Source organism: Bufo gargarizans, chromosome 5, assembly GCF_014858855.1.
Source record: "Bufo gargarizans isolate SCDJY-AF-19 chromosome 5, ASM1485885v1, whole genome shotgun sequence".
In the NCBI taxonomy this organism is placed as follows: domain Eukaryota; kingdom Metazoa; phylum Chordata; class Amphibia; order Anura; family Bufonidae; genus Bufo; species Bufo gargarizans.
The window spans coordinates 406,692,327-406,709,642 of NC_058084.1; the positions used below are offsets into that span (position 1 = coordinate 406,692,327).

General features: G+C 42.4%; 1 protein-coding gene across 8 annotated transcripts in view; it reads right to left on the bottom strand.

The window, feature by feature from the left end:
* Window positions 1-11,334: 11,334 nt before the first annotated feature.
* The window catches only part of KMT2C (lysine methyltransferase 2C), a 200,245-nt gene continuing 194,263 nt past the window's right edge, over window positions 11,335-17,316 (bottom strand). For all 8 annotated transcript variants that reach the window (XM_044292878.1, XM_044292880.1, XM_044292876.1 and 5 more), the window contains 2 exons: window positions 13,849-13,957; window positions 11,335-12,775 (listed from right to left, as the gene is read on the bottom strand). In XM_044292878.1, coding sequence (XP_044148813.1) covers window positions 12,683-12,775; window positions 13,849-13,957 — 202 coding nt within the window. In that variant the 3' untranslated portion in view covers window positions 11,335-12,682. The remainder of the gene's footprint in view (window positions 12,776-13,848; window positions 13,958-17,316) is intronic.

Sequence of the window (17,316 nt, forward strand, 5' to 3'; positions counted from 1 at the left end):
GGGCGTCATGTTTTTTGCCCGGATAAGAGGCGGGTGCGTTGCGGGAAAATGCGTGATTTTTCCGTGCGAGTGCAAAACATTGTAATGCGTTTTGCACTCGCGTGAGAAAAATCGCGCATGTTTGGTACCCAAACCTGAACTTGTTCACAGAAGTTCGGGCTTGGGATTGATGTTCTGAAGATTGTATTATTTTCCCTTATAACATGGTTATAAGGGAAAATAATAGCATTCTGACTACAGAATGCATAGTATAATAGTGCTGGAAGGGTTAAAAAAATAAAAAAGTTAACTCACCTTATCCTCTTGATCGCGTAGTTCCCGGTCTGTTCTTTGCTAGCTGTGGGCTAAAGGACCTGTGGTGACGTCAGATCACATGCTCCAATCACATGGTCCATCACCATGGTGATGGAGCATGTGATCTGACATCACCACAGGTCCTTTAGCCCACAGCTACCAAAGAACAGACCGGGAACTATGCGATCAAGAGGATAAGGTGAGTTAACTTTTATTTTTTTTAACCCTTCCAGCACTATTATACTATGCATTCTGTAGTCAGAATGCTATTATTTTCCCTTATAACCATGTTATAAGGGAAAATAATACAGTGAATAGACTGTCACCTAGAACCCATGCGTGAAAATCGCACCGCATCCGCACTTGCTTGCGAATGCTTGCGATTTTCACGCAACCCCATTCACTTCTATGGGGCCTGCGTTGCGTGGATTATCGCACCGCAACGCACAAAGAGGAGCATGCTGTGATTTTCACGCAACGCATAAGTGATGCGTGAAAATCACCGCTCATGTGAACAGCCCCATAGAAATGAATGGGTCAGGATTCAGTGCGGGTGCAATGCGTTCAACTCACGCATCGCACCCGCGCGGAATACTCGCTCGTGTGAAAGGGGCCTTAGAGGGATATTATCAATTGGCTCAAACGGAGGAGTAGTGAGCAGAAAGAACTAGGCCCAAGTCCCAGGGAGGACTCACCGGACGAGGGAAGAAATAAGTTCTTACTGCCCCCTTCAAAAAACGTTTGATCAGAGGGGAATCTGCCAGTTTTACGTCTAAGAAGGCGCTGAGCACGGAGACCTGTACCTTTAGAGTTGACGGGCGGAGGCCTTTTTCCAACCCAGCTTGCAGGAACTGGAGGACCTGAGGAACATCAGGAAAATCTACACTTCCCAAAAAGGACAAAAAGGCATTCCAGGTTCTCAGATAGATCCGGGAAGTTACGGGTTTCCGGCTTTTTAGCATTGTGGAAATAACCGCATCTGACCTGTCCCTGGTGGAGTAGGTCTGGGTTTGACGGCAGTGTCCAATAAACTCCGGCTGATAGTTTGAGCAGGAGTGGAAACCAAGCCCTTCTTGGCCAGAAGGGGGCCACCATAATTACATGTACCCTCTCTTCCTGAGTTTTTACTAGGACTCTTGGAATGAGGCTGAATGGAGGGAAGGCATAAAGGAGCTGTTTTGGCCACGGCCGGGAGAGGGCGTCTAGCCATACCGGATGATCTTTTTGCGAGAGGGAACAGAACTTTCTGACCTGCCTGTTGCTTTTGGTGGCGAACAGATCTAACACTGGGGTCCCCCACATCTGGCAAATCTGGCTGAAAACGTGGTGATTTAGGGACCATTCAGTTTCTCTTATGAGATGTCGACAGATAATCGGCCACCACATTTTTTTCCCCCCTTGATATGCACTGCAGAAAGGGACAGAAGGCTTCTTTCTGCCCAACAAAAAATGTTTTTTGATACTTCCGCCAGTGAGCGACTTTTGGTTCCCCCTTGTTTGTTTACATACGCCACAACTGTAGTGTTGTCCGTCAATATTTTTACGTGTTTTGGAGAGGAAGTTTTGTAAAGGGAAAGGAGAACTCTGTGGACTGCTGACAGTTCTTTTTAATTTGAGGAGGCGTCCTGCATGTCTTTCTCCCAGGATTCCTGAACTACTGATCCTGAAGAATGACCTCCCTACCCTGAGTTGCTGGCGTCTGTTGTAATGACCATAACATCTCTTGGGCGCCAGTGAACCCCTAAGCTCAGGTTTCCCTTTATTCTCCACCAAGTTAGTGACTGTTTTACCTGTCTGGGAAAGTGAACCTTTCTGTCTAGAGATGAGTTCTTTCCGTCCCATGAGGATAGGAGAAAGGCCTGAAGGACTCTTGTGTGACTTTGGGCCCACCTTACTGACGGGATTGCGGCTGTTAGCAGCCCCAGTACAGCCATGATGTCTCTTATCGAGGACTGATCCCTGCTGGAAAAATGAGACACTGTTTGGATTAAGTGAGATTGTTTGTCTTGAGGAAGGAAAGACATTAGATGCCTTGAGTTCAACAGCACCCCTAAAAACACCTTTTCCTGATTGGGGATAAGGTCTGATTTTTTGGGATTTATTATCCACCCTAGAGTTGTAAGACAGTCCCGGATTTGCTTGAGGCGTGATTGTAGAAGTTGGCGCGACTCCGCAAACACCAGAAAGTCGTCCAGGTATGGAACGATCTGTACCCCCTGAAGGTGAAGAAATTTTGTGACTTCTGACATTATTTTTGAAAAAACTCTGGGGGCAGAGGATAGGCCGAAAGGAAGGGCTGTGAACTGAAAATGGGACAATTTTCCTTGATAATAAATTGCAATCCTTAGAAAACACTGATGCCTGTGGTATATTGGGACGTGGTAGTAAGCGTCCTAAAGGTCGACGGCAGCCATAAAGCAGTCCTGCGGAAGGATCTGTGTGGTAGATTTTATGGTCTCCATTTTGAATCTCTTGTAAATGATGGATTTGTTTAAGGACTTTAAATTTATTATTAGGCGAAAGGAGCAGTTTGTTTTTTTAATAAAAAATATAGGGGAATAGAATCCTTCGCCGTGTTGTTCTTCTGGTACAGGGATGAGGACTCCTTTGAGGAGTAACGTAGTTATCTCTGACTCTAGGGACGCCTGTTTGTCGGGCTGCTGCCTTTGGTTGATAAAAAAATGTTTTGGGGGTGGGGAAACAAATTCTAGCTTTGGGCCTTCTCTTATGGTACGAGTGACCCAAGGGGAGGCATAAATTTCTTGCCAGGCGGAGGAGAATTGTTTTAGTCTGCCTCCTACCTGGGTCAGCATGTCACTGGGTAGGGCGGGTAGAGGCTTCTGGCTTAAAAAGGTATCCCCTTCCTCTACCTCTAGAAGGTTGCCATCTTTTTGATCCGTCCCTTTTACTCTGATCTGCTCTTGACCTTTTTTGATTTTGAAAGGAACGTCTCTGTTGATCGTAACGATTATCAGAGGGGAAACCTTTTTTCCTATCGGAGGCCTTCTCCAGAATATCATCAAGAGCGGAGCCAAATCTATTTCCCTCACATGGGATGGAGCACAGGCGGTTCTTAGAGCCTGTGTCCCCCGTCCATGAACGGAGCCATACCGCCCTACAGGTCGCATTGGCTAAAGCACTACTTCTTGCAGAGAGTTTAACCAAGTCGGCCGAGGCGTCCGCTAGAAAATGAGATGCTCTCTTTAGGGTGGGAAGGGAGTTTTAGATTTCTTCTCTGGACGTACCCCCTGACAGATTGCTCTCTAGCTGATCTAGCCACACTGAGAGGGTTCTGGCCATACAAGTGGACACTATGCTGGGGCGCAACATCGCTGTATTTGTCTCCCAGGATTTCCTTAATAGATTTTCGCATTTTTTGTCCATCGGGTCCTTTAGGAGACCCATATCCTCAAAGGGCAGCGAGGATTTCTTTGAAATACGGGCCACCGGAACATCTATTTTGGGAGTTACATCCCACAAATCAGAGTCAGACTCTGAAAAGGGGTATTTGCGTTTAAAGGCGGCCGATACAGTCCACCTTTTATCAGGATCCCTCCATTCCCTGGAAATAAGGGCTTTAATATTATTGTGGATGGGGAAGCATCTCTTCTTTTTTTCTCCCAACCCCTGAAAAATTTGATCGTGAAGGGACTGAGTCTCTTTTACATCTTCTAATTTTAGGGTAGATTTAATATCCTTCAGTAGGGATTGCGTTTCTTCGGGAAGGCACATAGGCCTCCCTGCAGCCTCCTCAGAGGATAAGGAGACCTGATCATCAAGTAACTCCCCTTCATCCAGATCCACTTGGTCTGATATTTCCAGATTTAGGGAACGGGAAGGCCCAGGGGAAAGCGCCAATTGTCTAGAATCAGCCGCAGCCTTAATCTCTTCTCTAATGAGGGTTCGCATGGACTCCACAAAGGAAGGGGATTCTTCTGAGATAACCTTTTCAATACATCTAGGGCAAAGGGTCTTTTTCGGATTCGACACCAAGCCTTTACGGCAACCACCACACTTCCTGCGCCCCGAATCCCCTTTGGTTTTAGGCTTTCTGGACTCACTGTCCTGAAGGGAATAAAAACAATCTTTGTATAGGACAAAGGAGGGACCCAGAGTAAGGGTGGTGAGGGGTCAGTATAGTAAAATTACAGACACCCAGTGTGCAGGGGGAGGAGAGGTGCAGGACTCCTTAACCCTATATACCTATGTGGAAAACATAAAAAAGAATAGGAATAACTCCCCCCTGGGAGGAGGCTTACCGGGCTGAGGGCCGAAACAGCGGGATCACCGGAGCGCTTTGATGACTCTGTCGCTGGAAGGCATCTCTGCAGATCACCGGCGGTGGTGGATGTGAGCTCTCCTTTTAAATCTCCCGCCGCGCACAGGAGCCGTCCCGCGAGAATCTCTTGCCCAAGGAGATCTCGTTCCGCTGACGTCACAACGCCCGATCCTGCGCGAGTTCCAGCGGACTCGCAAGCCCGGGGATGCCTGAGATCAGGACTTACTCTGCAGGATCGAGGAAGGGAGGCAATGCATCCCCGGAGCCCCCAATCCCTGCACCAGCCCTCCTGAACGACAGGGAAAGGACCAGACCGGTGCGGTATCCAAATTCCTGGATAACCCCAGGAGTGGCTTCCACGCACGTCCGAGGACAGGAAACGACGACTGGTAAGGTAAGAGGAGGAGGCTCCTTAAATCCTGTGCTTCCTCGTTGTTTCCTGTCCTGGAGGCGGGGACACCCTCCTGGGAATGCCGTTGTGGAGGCACCGGGGAAATTTGGGTATTGTGATGACCCAAGTGTATAGCACACATACCCTTTGATTTTAATGTGTCACATATCAGTTTTTTTTTTTTTTTTTTTTTACTGATCGTGGGTTAGTGAAAAAGTCAGAGACATGCACTATTTTGGTCCATGATGGGGGAGCAGTCCATTGGCTGCTCCCCCAACACCGGATGTTTTCATGTCAGGAAGGAAGTGTTTCTTCCCAGCAATCAACTACTCGTCAGTGGAGGAGAAACTGCTGCATGTAAATGCAATCTCCTCCACAGTATGGGGAGGAGCGATCGCAAATACCACTACTTGTCTCCATACAAAAAGACAGTTTACACAGCACAACCTGCTGCCTGCAAACAATGATTCAGGAGTCCGAACGAACAATCCAATTACCCGATGAACACTGGCAGATTATAACTGGGCAGTGTAAAGGCCCCTTTAGTCTTTGCCTCTGGCACTTGTCTAATTTTGGCAACGTCAGCAGGAAGTGGATTGCAATGGGTACCCAGTCAGCTTCCAAACAGCGGAACGCACATTGCCGGTGTCCGTGATTTGCGAATCTGCAGATCCGCAAAACACACACAGACATGTGAATGGACCCTAAATGATAAAGTACAAGGAAGATATACTTTATAGGACTGTAGTATTCAGGTAAAATTGCCATGTTGGCACTTTGCGATAAAGATGTGGGTTTTGGGTTACAGTTTGGGCACTCAGTCTGTAAAAAGGTTCGCCATCACTGCACTAGGATATGCCACCATTGTCTGATAGGTGCGGATCCAACCTCTGGGACCCACACCTACAATGAAAACAGAACAGGGAAATGAACAGAGGGCGCACTGCTCATGTGCAGCTGCCCTCCATTCATTTCTATGGAGCAGCCAAAAATAACCGAGCGCTAGCTCGGCTATTTCCGTCTGTCCCATAGAAATGAATCGGAGCAGGGGCTGCATGTGAACGGTGCTCTCCCATTCACTTTTATGGGAGCAGCGCTTGGTAGTGGACAGACCCATGATTACACTTACCGGTAATCGGATTTTCCAGACCCCACGACAGCACCACAGAGAGAGGGATCCACCCCCAGGGACAGGAAACCTACAGAATAAAAAGGTGGAGCCTCTCTACCCCTTCAGTGGATTTCAGAGCAAGAGAGGGACTCCTACACAAATTCATCATTCTGAACAAGCATATAGACAATATAACAACATTTTTTTTTTTTTGCTACTCCACGTGAAAACACACAACCCATCACCAAGGAAGGGATTTAGGAAGGGCGCTGTCGTGGGGTCTGGAAAATCCGATAAGTGTAATCATCATTTTTCCCCACCCCACAACAGGACCAGAGAGAGAATTACAGAGGAATGGAACCCTTCTTAGGAAGGGACCACCACTTGTAAAACCTTCCTGCCAAAAGAAAGATCAGAGGAAGAGTGCAGAGCCAAACGGTAGTGACGGATAAAGGTACAAGGAGATGACCACGTGGCCGCCTTACAAATTTTCTCAATTGAAGCCCCCGACCTCTCAGCCCAAGAAGAGGAAACAGAGCGAGTAGAGTGAGCCTTCACCGAGACTGGAGGAGACAGACCAGCCTCCAAGTAAGATAGTATAATACCTAGACAAGGTACTCTTGGTAGCCTTCTTCCCTTTATTTGATCCCGAAAAAAGAATAAACAAAGCAGAAGACTATAAAATTTAGAGAAGACTTTGGGTAAAAAGGCCAGATCAGGTTGAATGATGACTATCATCCAGCATCTTAGGGAAGGGAGGATTAATGGAATGGCCTGCAATTCGCTTATCCTTCTAGCAGTGGTAAGAGCTACCAATAAAACCATCTTATAAGTAACATGTTTTATGCTAGAAGAATCAATCGGTTCAAAGGGTGCCTGGGTTAAGGATTTAAGCACAATATTAAGAACCCACGGGGGGACGAGACTGGAGTCCTCCTATCTACCGCTTTAAAAAAAAACTATTGACCCAAGGATCTGCTGCAAAGTTTTGTTCAAATAGTACCAACAGGGCAGAGATCTTTACCTTAAAGGGAACCTGTCACCGGGATTTTGTGTATAGAGCTGAGGACATGGGTTTCTAGATGGCCGCTAGCACATCCGCAATATCCAGTCCCCATAGCTCTGTTTGCTTTTATGGTGTATAAAAAACGATTTGATACATATGCAAATTAACCTGAGATGAGTCAGAGCTTGAAAATATGACTCTTCTCTGGTCACACAAGTAAGATGTGACTCTTATGTTAATTTGCATATGTATCAAATCTGTTTTTTTTACACAATAAAAGCACACAGAGCTATGGGGACTGGGTATTGCGGATGTTCTAGCGGCCATCTAGCAACCCATGTCCTCAGCTCTATACACAAAATCCCGGTGACAGGTTCCCTTTAGGAGAATTCTTTGCCAACCCTAATCAAAGACCTTTCTGTAAGAATTCCAGGACTTGGGAAAAAGAATTCAGAACTAGGCCCAGAAACCTGTTTGTTTACCTGATTTAATCAGGATTTTTTTGCAGTTTATTATCCATCCTAGTTCTTGAAAAGTCTGCACTACCATCTGAACGGACCTCTTGCAGTTGAACCGGGAATCCGCTATGATCAAAAAATCGTCCAGGTATGGTACTATCAACACGTTCTTGAGTCTTATGAATGAAACCATCTCTGCTACAACCTTTGTGAATATCCTCGGGGCCATGGACAGGCCAAAGGGCAATGCCTGGAACAGATATTGTTGAATGTGACCCTCCATCGGAATCGCCACCCTGAGGTATTTCTAAAATTCCCGATGCATAGGAATATGAAAATAGAGTCTTTTAAATCTATTTACCGCCATGAAACAATGAGGAAAAAGAAGCTGAACTGTATTCCTCATTGTTTCCATTTTGAACTTTTTGTACACAAGAAATGAGTTCAAACCCCTCAGATTGAGGATTGTCCTGTGAGAACAGTCTGGCTTTTGGAACTAGAAAAAGATGGGAGAAAAACCCTTCGGATTTTTCTTCTAGGGGAACAGGAATCAGGACATCTCTCTCTATAAGGTCTAATTACTTCCTTTATTATGGTAAAACAGCCTTTTACACAAAATTTTTTGCGGTGGCAAGGAAAGAAATTCTGGTTTTAGACCTGAACAAATGACATCCAAGACCCAAGGCCCCGCAATTTTTAACCAGGCTGACAGGAAGAATTCTAGCCTTCCTCTCATTTTTGGCCTGGCGTCATTGTTGAGGTCGTTTCTTATTTGTAGAGCAGGCATGTCCAAACTGCGGCCCTCCAGCTGTTGCAAAACTACAACTCCCAGCATGTCCTAATAGCTGTAAGCTATCCAGGCATGCTGGGAGTTGTAGTTTTGGAACAGCTGGAGGGCTGCAGTTTGGACATGCCTGTTGTAGAGGAAGAGTTCCCAAATAGGAATTCTCTCCCTCCCAAATTCTTGGATCTGTATCTCTGGTCCTTCTCTCTGACAGCTCTTCTACCTGTGTTATTCCTATAGGGACAAAAGGACTGCCCGTTACTAGAACCAAATACCCCAGAAGGGTTGGGGACCGGAAATCAAATTTTCCTATCAGCTGCTTTTTTTTTTAATAGGTCATCTAGCTCAGGACCGAACAAAAATTCTCCCCGACAGGGGATGCCACATAATTTTTTTAGGCCACATCCCCCCCACTCCAACTCTTAAGCCAAAGTGCCCTCCGAGCGGAGTTGGTAAGGGATGCCGACTGAGCTTGATTGAATCGACTAAAGCGTCTGTCAAAAAGTCAGCCGCTTTTGTAATGTGGGTAAGGAAGATAAAATCTGTTCCCTAGGGGATCTTTCTTTTAATTGAACTTCTAGTTGCTGCAAGCTAATGTTCTAGCCATAACTGTAGCAGCTATAGCCGGGCAAAAAGATAACGTGGAGGCCTCCCATGCTCCCCTAAGGAAAGACTCAGCTTTTTTATCTAAAGGTTCTTTAAGCACACCAGTATCCTCAAAAGGGAAGAGAAGATCTTTTTGATACTTTAGAAATGGCGACATAATTTTTTGGGGCTTTTCCCCAAGAGGAGGAATTTACTTCTTCAAAAGGATACTTGAGCTTAAAGGACCTGTAGTGTCCCACTAGGTAGGAGTGGGCACTACACAAGGGTCAATTGGGTAACGTGTTACTTCTGCTCACAAGGGACAGTGATATTATATTTAACTATGCATTGTAATGTATTTTCTGTGTGTTTTTACATTTGTATGATTCCCCTGTTAATGCTTAGCAGGCCTAGTTGGGTGTAATTAGACATCCCAGACACTAGAGGGAGATCGGGAGCCACTAGTATAAATGTCCAGGCCCAGACAGGGAGGGGTTAGGTCCTAGTCAGGAGTCTGTGGAGACAGAAGTGAGAAGGCACCAGCCTAAGATATGCTGAGAGCCTCCTCCTGACATGCAGCTAGATAGTCCTGGTTTCTAGTTGCACCAGGAGGCTAGGAGTACAGCCTGCCTGGAGACCAGTAATCCAGCAAACACAGATGAGACACCCCAGTAGTAGGAGAGCACCTCCTGGGAGAAACCTACAGCCACCTTTCCAACCCAGCAGAGAATCCAGCTAAGAAGCAGAGGTACTGTAATATATAGAGCAAGTGCCAATACTGGAGGAAGGATTTTATATACCAAGGATTCAAGCCAGCAATTAGGCATCCAGGCCTTGGGATCCAGCCAGCTAGAATAGCTGTGGGGATAGAGCAGCATTGCACTGCAAAGCATTAACTGTTTACCCTCCAAGTATCTTGCAAGATTTAAACCTGCTGTGCTGTCAAGTAAACCTGCTGTGCATATGTACTATAAAGGACTGCATTATACATCACTGCAACTGCTTGTATACAGTTGAAATGTTTCCTAAAAGTAAAGCAACGTTTGGTTTACCATCTGTGTACTCCATTAATCCTCCTGCAAACCGGTGTGCCACCGTTACAGGCACTGGCGTCACGATTCTTAAAGGGACCTTACCTAAGGCACTCAAAATACCTGCAACATCCAGGGCACCTCACACACCATCAGGCCTGGTCCCTATTTACCAAGTGTGCCCCAGAGGAACTAGTGTCTACCTCTCCTTCACTGTCGCATGCCTGTCCAGGGTTCTCCTCAGAAAAGGGAGTAACCCTCGATTGCCCATAACCGTGACCTCACTATCGCTATACCCTGCAGGTCTGGCATGCTGCAGACCTAGTGGCAAAGTATACTCCGGCAGTATACAGTCAGCCCTCTAGGGCCGTCCTAGGAATCATAGACCGACGGTTAGAAAACCTAAAAAGGAAAAACTGTAGGTCTCCCACTCCAGGGACAGGAAAACACCGAAGGGGTAGAGAGGCTCCACCTTTTTATTCTGTAGGTTTCCTGTCCCTGGGGGGAGGATCCCTCTCTCTGTGGTGCTGTCGTGGGGGGGAGGGGAAAATCCGGGATCCTCAAGCCACAGCTCTCCCCACTCCGTTCTCCTCCATATGTCTGCAATGGGAAAACCATTGCCTTGTTTTTTTAAACTGAATATGCTTGTTCTTCTTCTGGACTTTGAAAAACATTGACATATATAAATGACTATCACAATTTTATACTAATTTACACAGTATTCTTTTCTATGCAAATGTCACCTATTTGCTATTATTGGGTGAAACTGATTTAGGTGACAGGTTGATTGATGTATGTTTGAGGAAATGTGACAATTAGACTGTAGAATGATACCGTTTTATATTAGCAATTTTTAAAGAAAAATTACATAATTAAAAAAATTGCATTATACCGAAACAATGCATTCAACTTCTCAAAAACACATCACACTTCTTATAGTTGTAAAATATTTTTTTTATTTGTAAATGCTGATCTTCTAAACCTGTTTCCACAAATTCCAAAACCCATAACACTCTGTATACTCAAAAAAAAAAAAAAATTTTTTGCCAACATTAGATACTATTTTACAGGACAGAAAAAAAATGAACTGTAGGACAAATACTGGTAAGGATGTTGGGATATTTTACAAGAAGAAAAATATTCAAGAAACAATTTCATACAGCTATTTATCAAGAGAAAAATATATACAATTGATTTCTTCTGTACGATAAAAAATACATCATGCCATATACATTACAAGTTCAAGACTGTGTGACTGAATATATCAAGAGCATACAGTCCACTTTCATTGTGCACACAAATAAAAAGCTTTATTTCATATTCAGCCTGTGAAGTGTCAGTACCGGAATTTGAAGTACAAGAAAAGGAAAAAAAAAATTTGAACTGCAAAATTTCGTTTCTATAAGCAAACAAAAAAAAAAAAAGGTATCTTTTTTAAAAGAAATGTAAACAAAAAAATTCATACAAATGTTTTTTTTTCTTTTGTTTTTTTATTAATTTTTGTCAAACCCTATCGCCAAAGTCCTGGAAGTTATTCTAATAGTTAAATTCTAATTATATTTTACGCTTAGCACAAATGCAAATGTAAAAGAATTTAATTGTTTAACATGATCCATTATATACCATGATATAGGCTAACTGATGACCTAAACCTGATTCTCTTACAAGAAAAGAAAATGTAAAGAAATACAAAGAAAAAAAAAACAGCCCTCCTTTGGGTTGATGTAGCAGTTATTCACAGTTATCACAAATTATAAGCACAAGAAACCTGACTTGCCAAAAAATAAAACAAAACAGGGATGTTACAATATGATTTTCTAAAGTGAAAATATGCTAGTATTGTTAATATTAGAAACGAGGCGTCAACTCACCATGAACAAAAAAATACTTTGCCCTCCATCGTCGTAACTAAAGACTAAATAAAAAAAATAAAAAATAAATCCCATCTTACAAAAATCACACTGTAACATCCCCAACTTTTATTTTCAAAAATCAGCACCCAAACTGCTACGGAGTCTGGTAGCATTTGGTCAATCACTATTTTTATACTGTATTATATCTTCAAAATATTTACACTTCTGTACAAAGTAACATAATTTTGTTAATTCTGCAGGTAACAGCAGCAGCTTGGCTTTCTTCTATTTTTTTTTTTCTTTTAAAAAATAGCTTCATTCAGTTATCCAATAATAAATACAAAAAGTTTCTCTTATTTTACAGAAATAAAAAAAAAACTACAATAAACTGACTCATGGAATCAAGTATTTTAAATGTATTTTAGTGCAAGTTATTTTCCCTTAGCGCTATCCCTAAGGAAGTCATTTCAGTACATTCCTTGTTCAGTGGTGTCTACGTGTATTTATTTAGTTTTCTTTATTAGAGGGCCTGCCCCTTTTTCATATAAGGCTGTGGCCAGCACGTTGGGCATCTTGCTTCGCTGGTGATCTCAGTCTTACATTCATGTGTTTGCCCACCTGCTGACTCGTTTCTTGACCCAGTGAATTTTTTTTTATTTCTTCAGTAAGCTCACAGCAGAAGCGGTGAACTCTATAACTGGCTGCCCCCCGCCAGGACCCTCTGTGGAGGCCCTGATAGCTTTACTTTGACAGTGGCTTCCTCTCTTGGCAGCAACAAAAATGTCACTTGCTAAGTATGTTCTTAACTTGAAGACAGGCGTGTCATTTTGACAGCATGCTTAAATCACATCTCAGGGACAAGTAAAACCTTGGAGAAGCAAGGAATGCATTCAGTTCATCCACTTCCGGCAGTTAACAGCACCACAGTGGCAGGGGATCTTGTGCTGGTCATCTTCAAAATCAAACTTATAGTCATAACAAAGCTGGAAAGACAGATATGTGGTCAGTCACACTGTACCGATGCCAATCACATGGGCATTAAAATAGCAAAAACATCCAACAAGAATTAAGTGAGGGAGAAGGTAAAGAGCTTCTCTTCCCATTTGGATTCCATTATAAATCAATACAGCCTGCAACTGAGATATAAGTGACAACATGGAATTAAAAAAAAAGTAAACTTTTTTTTTTTTTTTTTTACCATGGACAGTTTCACTTCAAATCTCTGAAAATACCATAAGGCCTCTTGTCTCAGATCTGTCTATAAAAAATAAAACTAACAATATCCATCCATGTTTAATCATTTTTTTCTGCCACTGCATTTCAGTCGTCCTCGTGCTTGAGTTTATTCACTGACCCATTGACCGCTTTGCAATCTGTACCCTCGCTCACCGCTGACATGTCAGAGATGCACAGATTCCACTGTGCCATATCCGCTCTGGATAGCACATCGGGCACAGGCAGGGTCAATGATGTGTGCTCCTGCCTGTATACTGCTCACTGCTGCCCCGATGCCATCTACTGCTGACATGACAGCGCTGCACATGTCTACAGATTCCAAAGCGATTATAGACCCCTAAACTTCGGGTCTACGGGAGAAAATATATAAAGTATATTACAATACATAAGAATTTTACAGCATTTAAGATACATTTTTAATAAACTTCTTTAAAAGGTTAGTTACACTTTAAAGGCTCTAATGGAGAAATCATAGGCTAGAAAACATAGGATACATTTAAAGTGTGTAAGACTACTTTCACACGTGCAGAGAATTCTCCGGACCTGGAATGCCCGCTTTCCCCATTTATTTTTTTAGCCATATTCCGGCAAAAATGCTAACAATCAGCTGGACACAAGCCACTGCACGTTGTGGTTTGTGTCTGGCCGATTCCCTTCCGGAGCAGGCGGCCGGATCGCAGTGCCACAGATGTGAAAGTAGCCCAAGTTAGTGAATCTAAATGTCGCACCTAGACTTGTATGTTATGGTAAGTTTCTTGGGTTACTAATAATCACAGTGTATTTCTTGTATATTTTCATAAAAACTAAATTCTGAAATTACCTCTTCACCCTTTTGTATCCTCCGATTGGAGCTGATTATTATCTTATGTCCCTTCTCAAATGTCACTACTTCAGCCACACAGTTAGGCGCACATGAATGATTAATATACCTGAAAAACAAGCATTACTTGTTGAGAATGTGCAGGAAAGGGGCGATCCAGCAGCATTAAAAAACCTCAAAGATACAAACATGATTTGGTATCAACCCATCTATAGTCATTGTGAAAAAGTTAAAAATGTAATTACTTTCCCTATTTTGATGGCTACTTCGCCACTGGTATTGAGACTACAAATCTTGCTACCCTCTTTTCCCCTGCCCCCGATTTTCCATCCTCCTAGTTTCCAGACTAAGCCAGCCCTTTTGCCTACCCATCCTGTTGGTGTTGGGACTGTCATGCATTTTCATAACTGTATAGTCTTATCTGAAAATATTATAGTCTAAATATCAATGCTCATTACCTTTAAGTGTAATCACAGACTGAACCAGAGTCTAAAATCTTTTCTACAGGTTGAAACAGGTCGGGATGAGGTTATGCTGAGTTCAGTTTGGGTAAAAGGTTTGTAGATGTGGTATATCTGTTAATGCTATGATGGGTCCTACAGACATGTGTCTGAGAGAGAGAACCATTTGAATAGCAATGTATTTTTTTTACTTCATTACAAAGTCATTAGGGAAGTCGGCCTTATAGAAACATTGGGTGTGTGAATGTCCCATTCATGTCTTCATAATTCTATTCTATATATTCCTGTGTGGTGTATTTAAATTTGCAACATATCTTAACCAATGACTTATATAATATGTAATTTATGTATAACAGTGTGTCAATATACATATATATATATATATATATATATATATATTTTTGAATTTATATTTTATGCCGTGTGTATCCCACTGACCATATAGACTTTTTAAGGTTTAGAAAGTATTGAAGTTGTCTTCCTACTAATTGGGTTTCATGAGGAGAGCTGAATATTATTAGTCAGCCACGTGGGCAAGTTAATGACCCCGGATGTCAAGTAAAAGGAACCATTGTCCATTGTCCCTAAGAAGACCGTAGAAGATGGTGACTCCAACAGGTCTATATTAGGGGTAATTAAAATGTCAGGAAGAAACCCTTAATACTGATGCATATTGGGGAGGTTAAAAAGGTAATGTTAATGTATTATTAGGTATTTAGAATTAATGTTATGTGGTACAACAGTGCCATCTAGAGGTAGATGGATAATAGTATGTCATTTTCACCAATATTCCAAGGGTTAAAATTACATCATTGGTACCTGCATACGAATATACCCATCTTGTCTGATTGGAGATCCCTAATCTAGAAGGGGAGGAATTCTTAGATAACATGGGGTATAAAGTATGCATGTAAAAGGTTAGATGAAATCTACACTCTTCAACTGAAACAACTGCAACTAACAATTTTACTTCAATAACAAAAAGAAACTTGGATTAATTTTTGTCTACTGGAAGAGTTTTGAGAACTGATCACACCCGAAACCATGTTCATCCGGTAACGTATATTTGTATTTACTGATTGTGGTATTAATAAGATATTCCTCTTGGCATATAGTCAAGAGTCCCCATACTGAGGGAACATATAGTGTTAAACACCTCCCTAATGCTAGTTGTCCTCTTAGCAAAGATGCATATGGCTAATGGGAGATTAGACATTGTCTGAGTAGAGGAAAAACCTTTGGGAAATTATATTTCCATAGTATGATTGCAGAGTGGGATACAATATCATATTAATATCATATATATATTTTTGATTGGTTATAAGGAGACAGTGGATCAGTTATGCTTCCAGTATTAATCCGTGTTTATGCTTTTTATTTTCAATTGTGTATGATATATATTTCATTAATCTTCGGATAATTCTGTGCTGGTGAGAAAGTGATAGGTTACACCACCATCTAGTGGTGGTTTGTTGGTACGGCGTCAATTTGTCTATCCATTGATCTTATGTCTGTTTTATATTGGATTTTTACTCATTTATAAATAAATTACATATATTTTGCATAATTGATTGCCCCTTTGTTTTCATTAATTGCATAAATTAAATGTAGAGTCTCAAGATAAAAGAAAAGGCGTTCTATGTCCGCCTAGTGGATTTCCTGACTGATTTCCATATTTTATTGACATTTTATTTTTTTACATAAAATATTTATATTTTATATAAAAGATATACCTTGACAGGACACCAGAATTCGCATGATCTAAAGGTACTGGCAATCTTACGTACTTTCAAGCCCCTTGCAGTTATGTGATCAGTGATGATCCGACACAAAGCAGGAGGGATAGGCAGCCATCAGTAACTTGGCGCTGTGGCCGATACATCACAGCACAGGAAGATTCAACAGAAATTCCTGTACCAGGTGAATGAGGGACAGGGCGGGGAAATCGGCAAATGTTTGATAGCAGAACTTGCCTTGAAAAATTGATAACCTGCCCTGTGGGGCTGCAATCCTAAACTGTGCCTTCCATATAAAGCTTAGCACATACTTAAAGAGGATACCCACTCAAAAGTATGTCTTGGAGAGCAACACTAAAGTATTTAAAGGGAACCTGTCACCGGGATTTTGTGTATAGAGCTGAGGACATTGCTAGATGGCCGCTAGCACATCCGCAATACCCAGTCCCCATAGCTCTGTGTGCTTTTATTGTGTAAAAAAAACCAATTTGATACATATGCAAATTAACCTGAGAAGTGTCCTGTCCCTGACTCATCTCACGTACAGGACTCATCTCAGGTTATTTTGCATATGTATCAAATTTTTTTTTTTTTTTACACAATAAAAGCACACAGAGCTATGGGGACTGGATATTGCGGATGTGCTAGCGGCCATCTAGCAACCCATGTCCTCAGCTGTATACCCCAAATCCCGGTGACAGGTTCCCTTTAAACCAATAATAAATGGCACAAATATGGCCCACTGGCATTTATGCGTACATTTCTGGAAAGAATAAAAGAGAAACAGTACAACATAGATCTATAAGTGAAGGTACTCCAGAACTTGTCAGGAGAGGCGAGAGGTCCTTTTTTATAAGGACAATAAAAAAAAGTCATTCATCTAAAAGGGTAATCCCACAAAAAGTTATTTTTTAGCTATCCACAGGACAAATATGAAGTCATAGAGTGGGTGGGGTCTGACTACTGGGACCCCATGCAATCCTGAGCTCTCCGATTTGTGTAGTAGCGCACATGTTGGTCCGCTGCTCTATTACCTTCTATGGGACTGACGGAGGGCCAGTACTACTGAAGTAAATACAGTGACCGATTCACATGCAAAGGGGAAACCCCTCATTCTTTGGGTCATGGAGAGTCCCAGTGGTCAGACTCTCTGCAATTTGTTTTTTTCTTAGAATAACCCCTTTAATACAGCAGACCTTGTACTTGTAGGAAAGGTGACTCCCTATTCTTTATAGTCGGTGGTCTTGAGCGTCACACTTAATATAACAGCA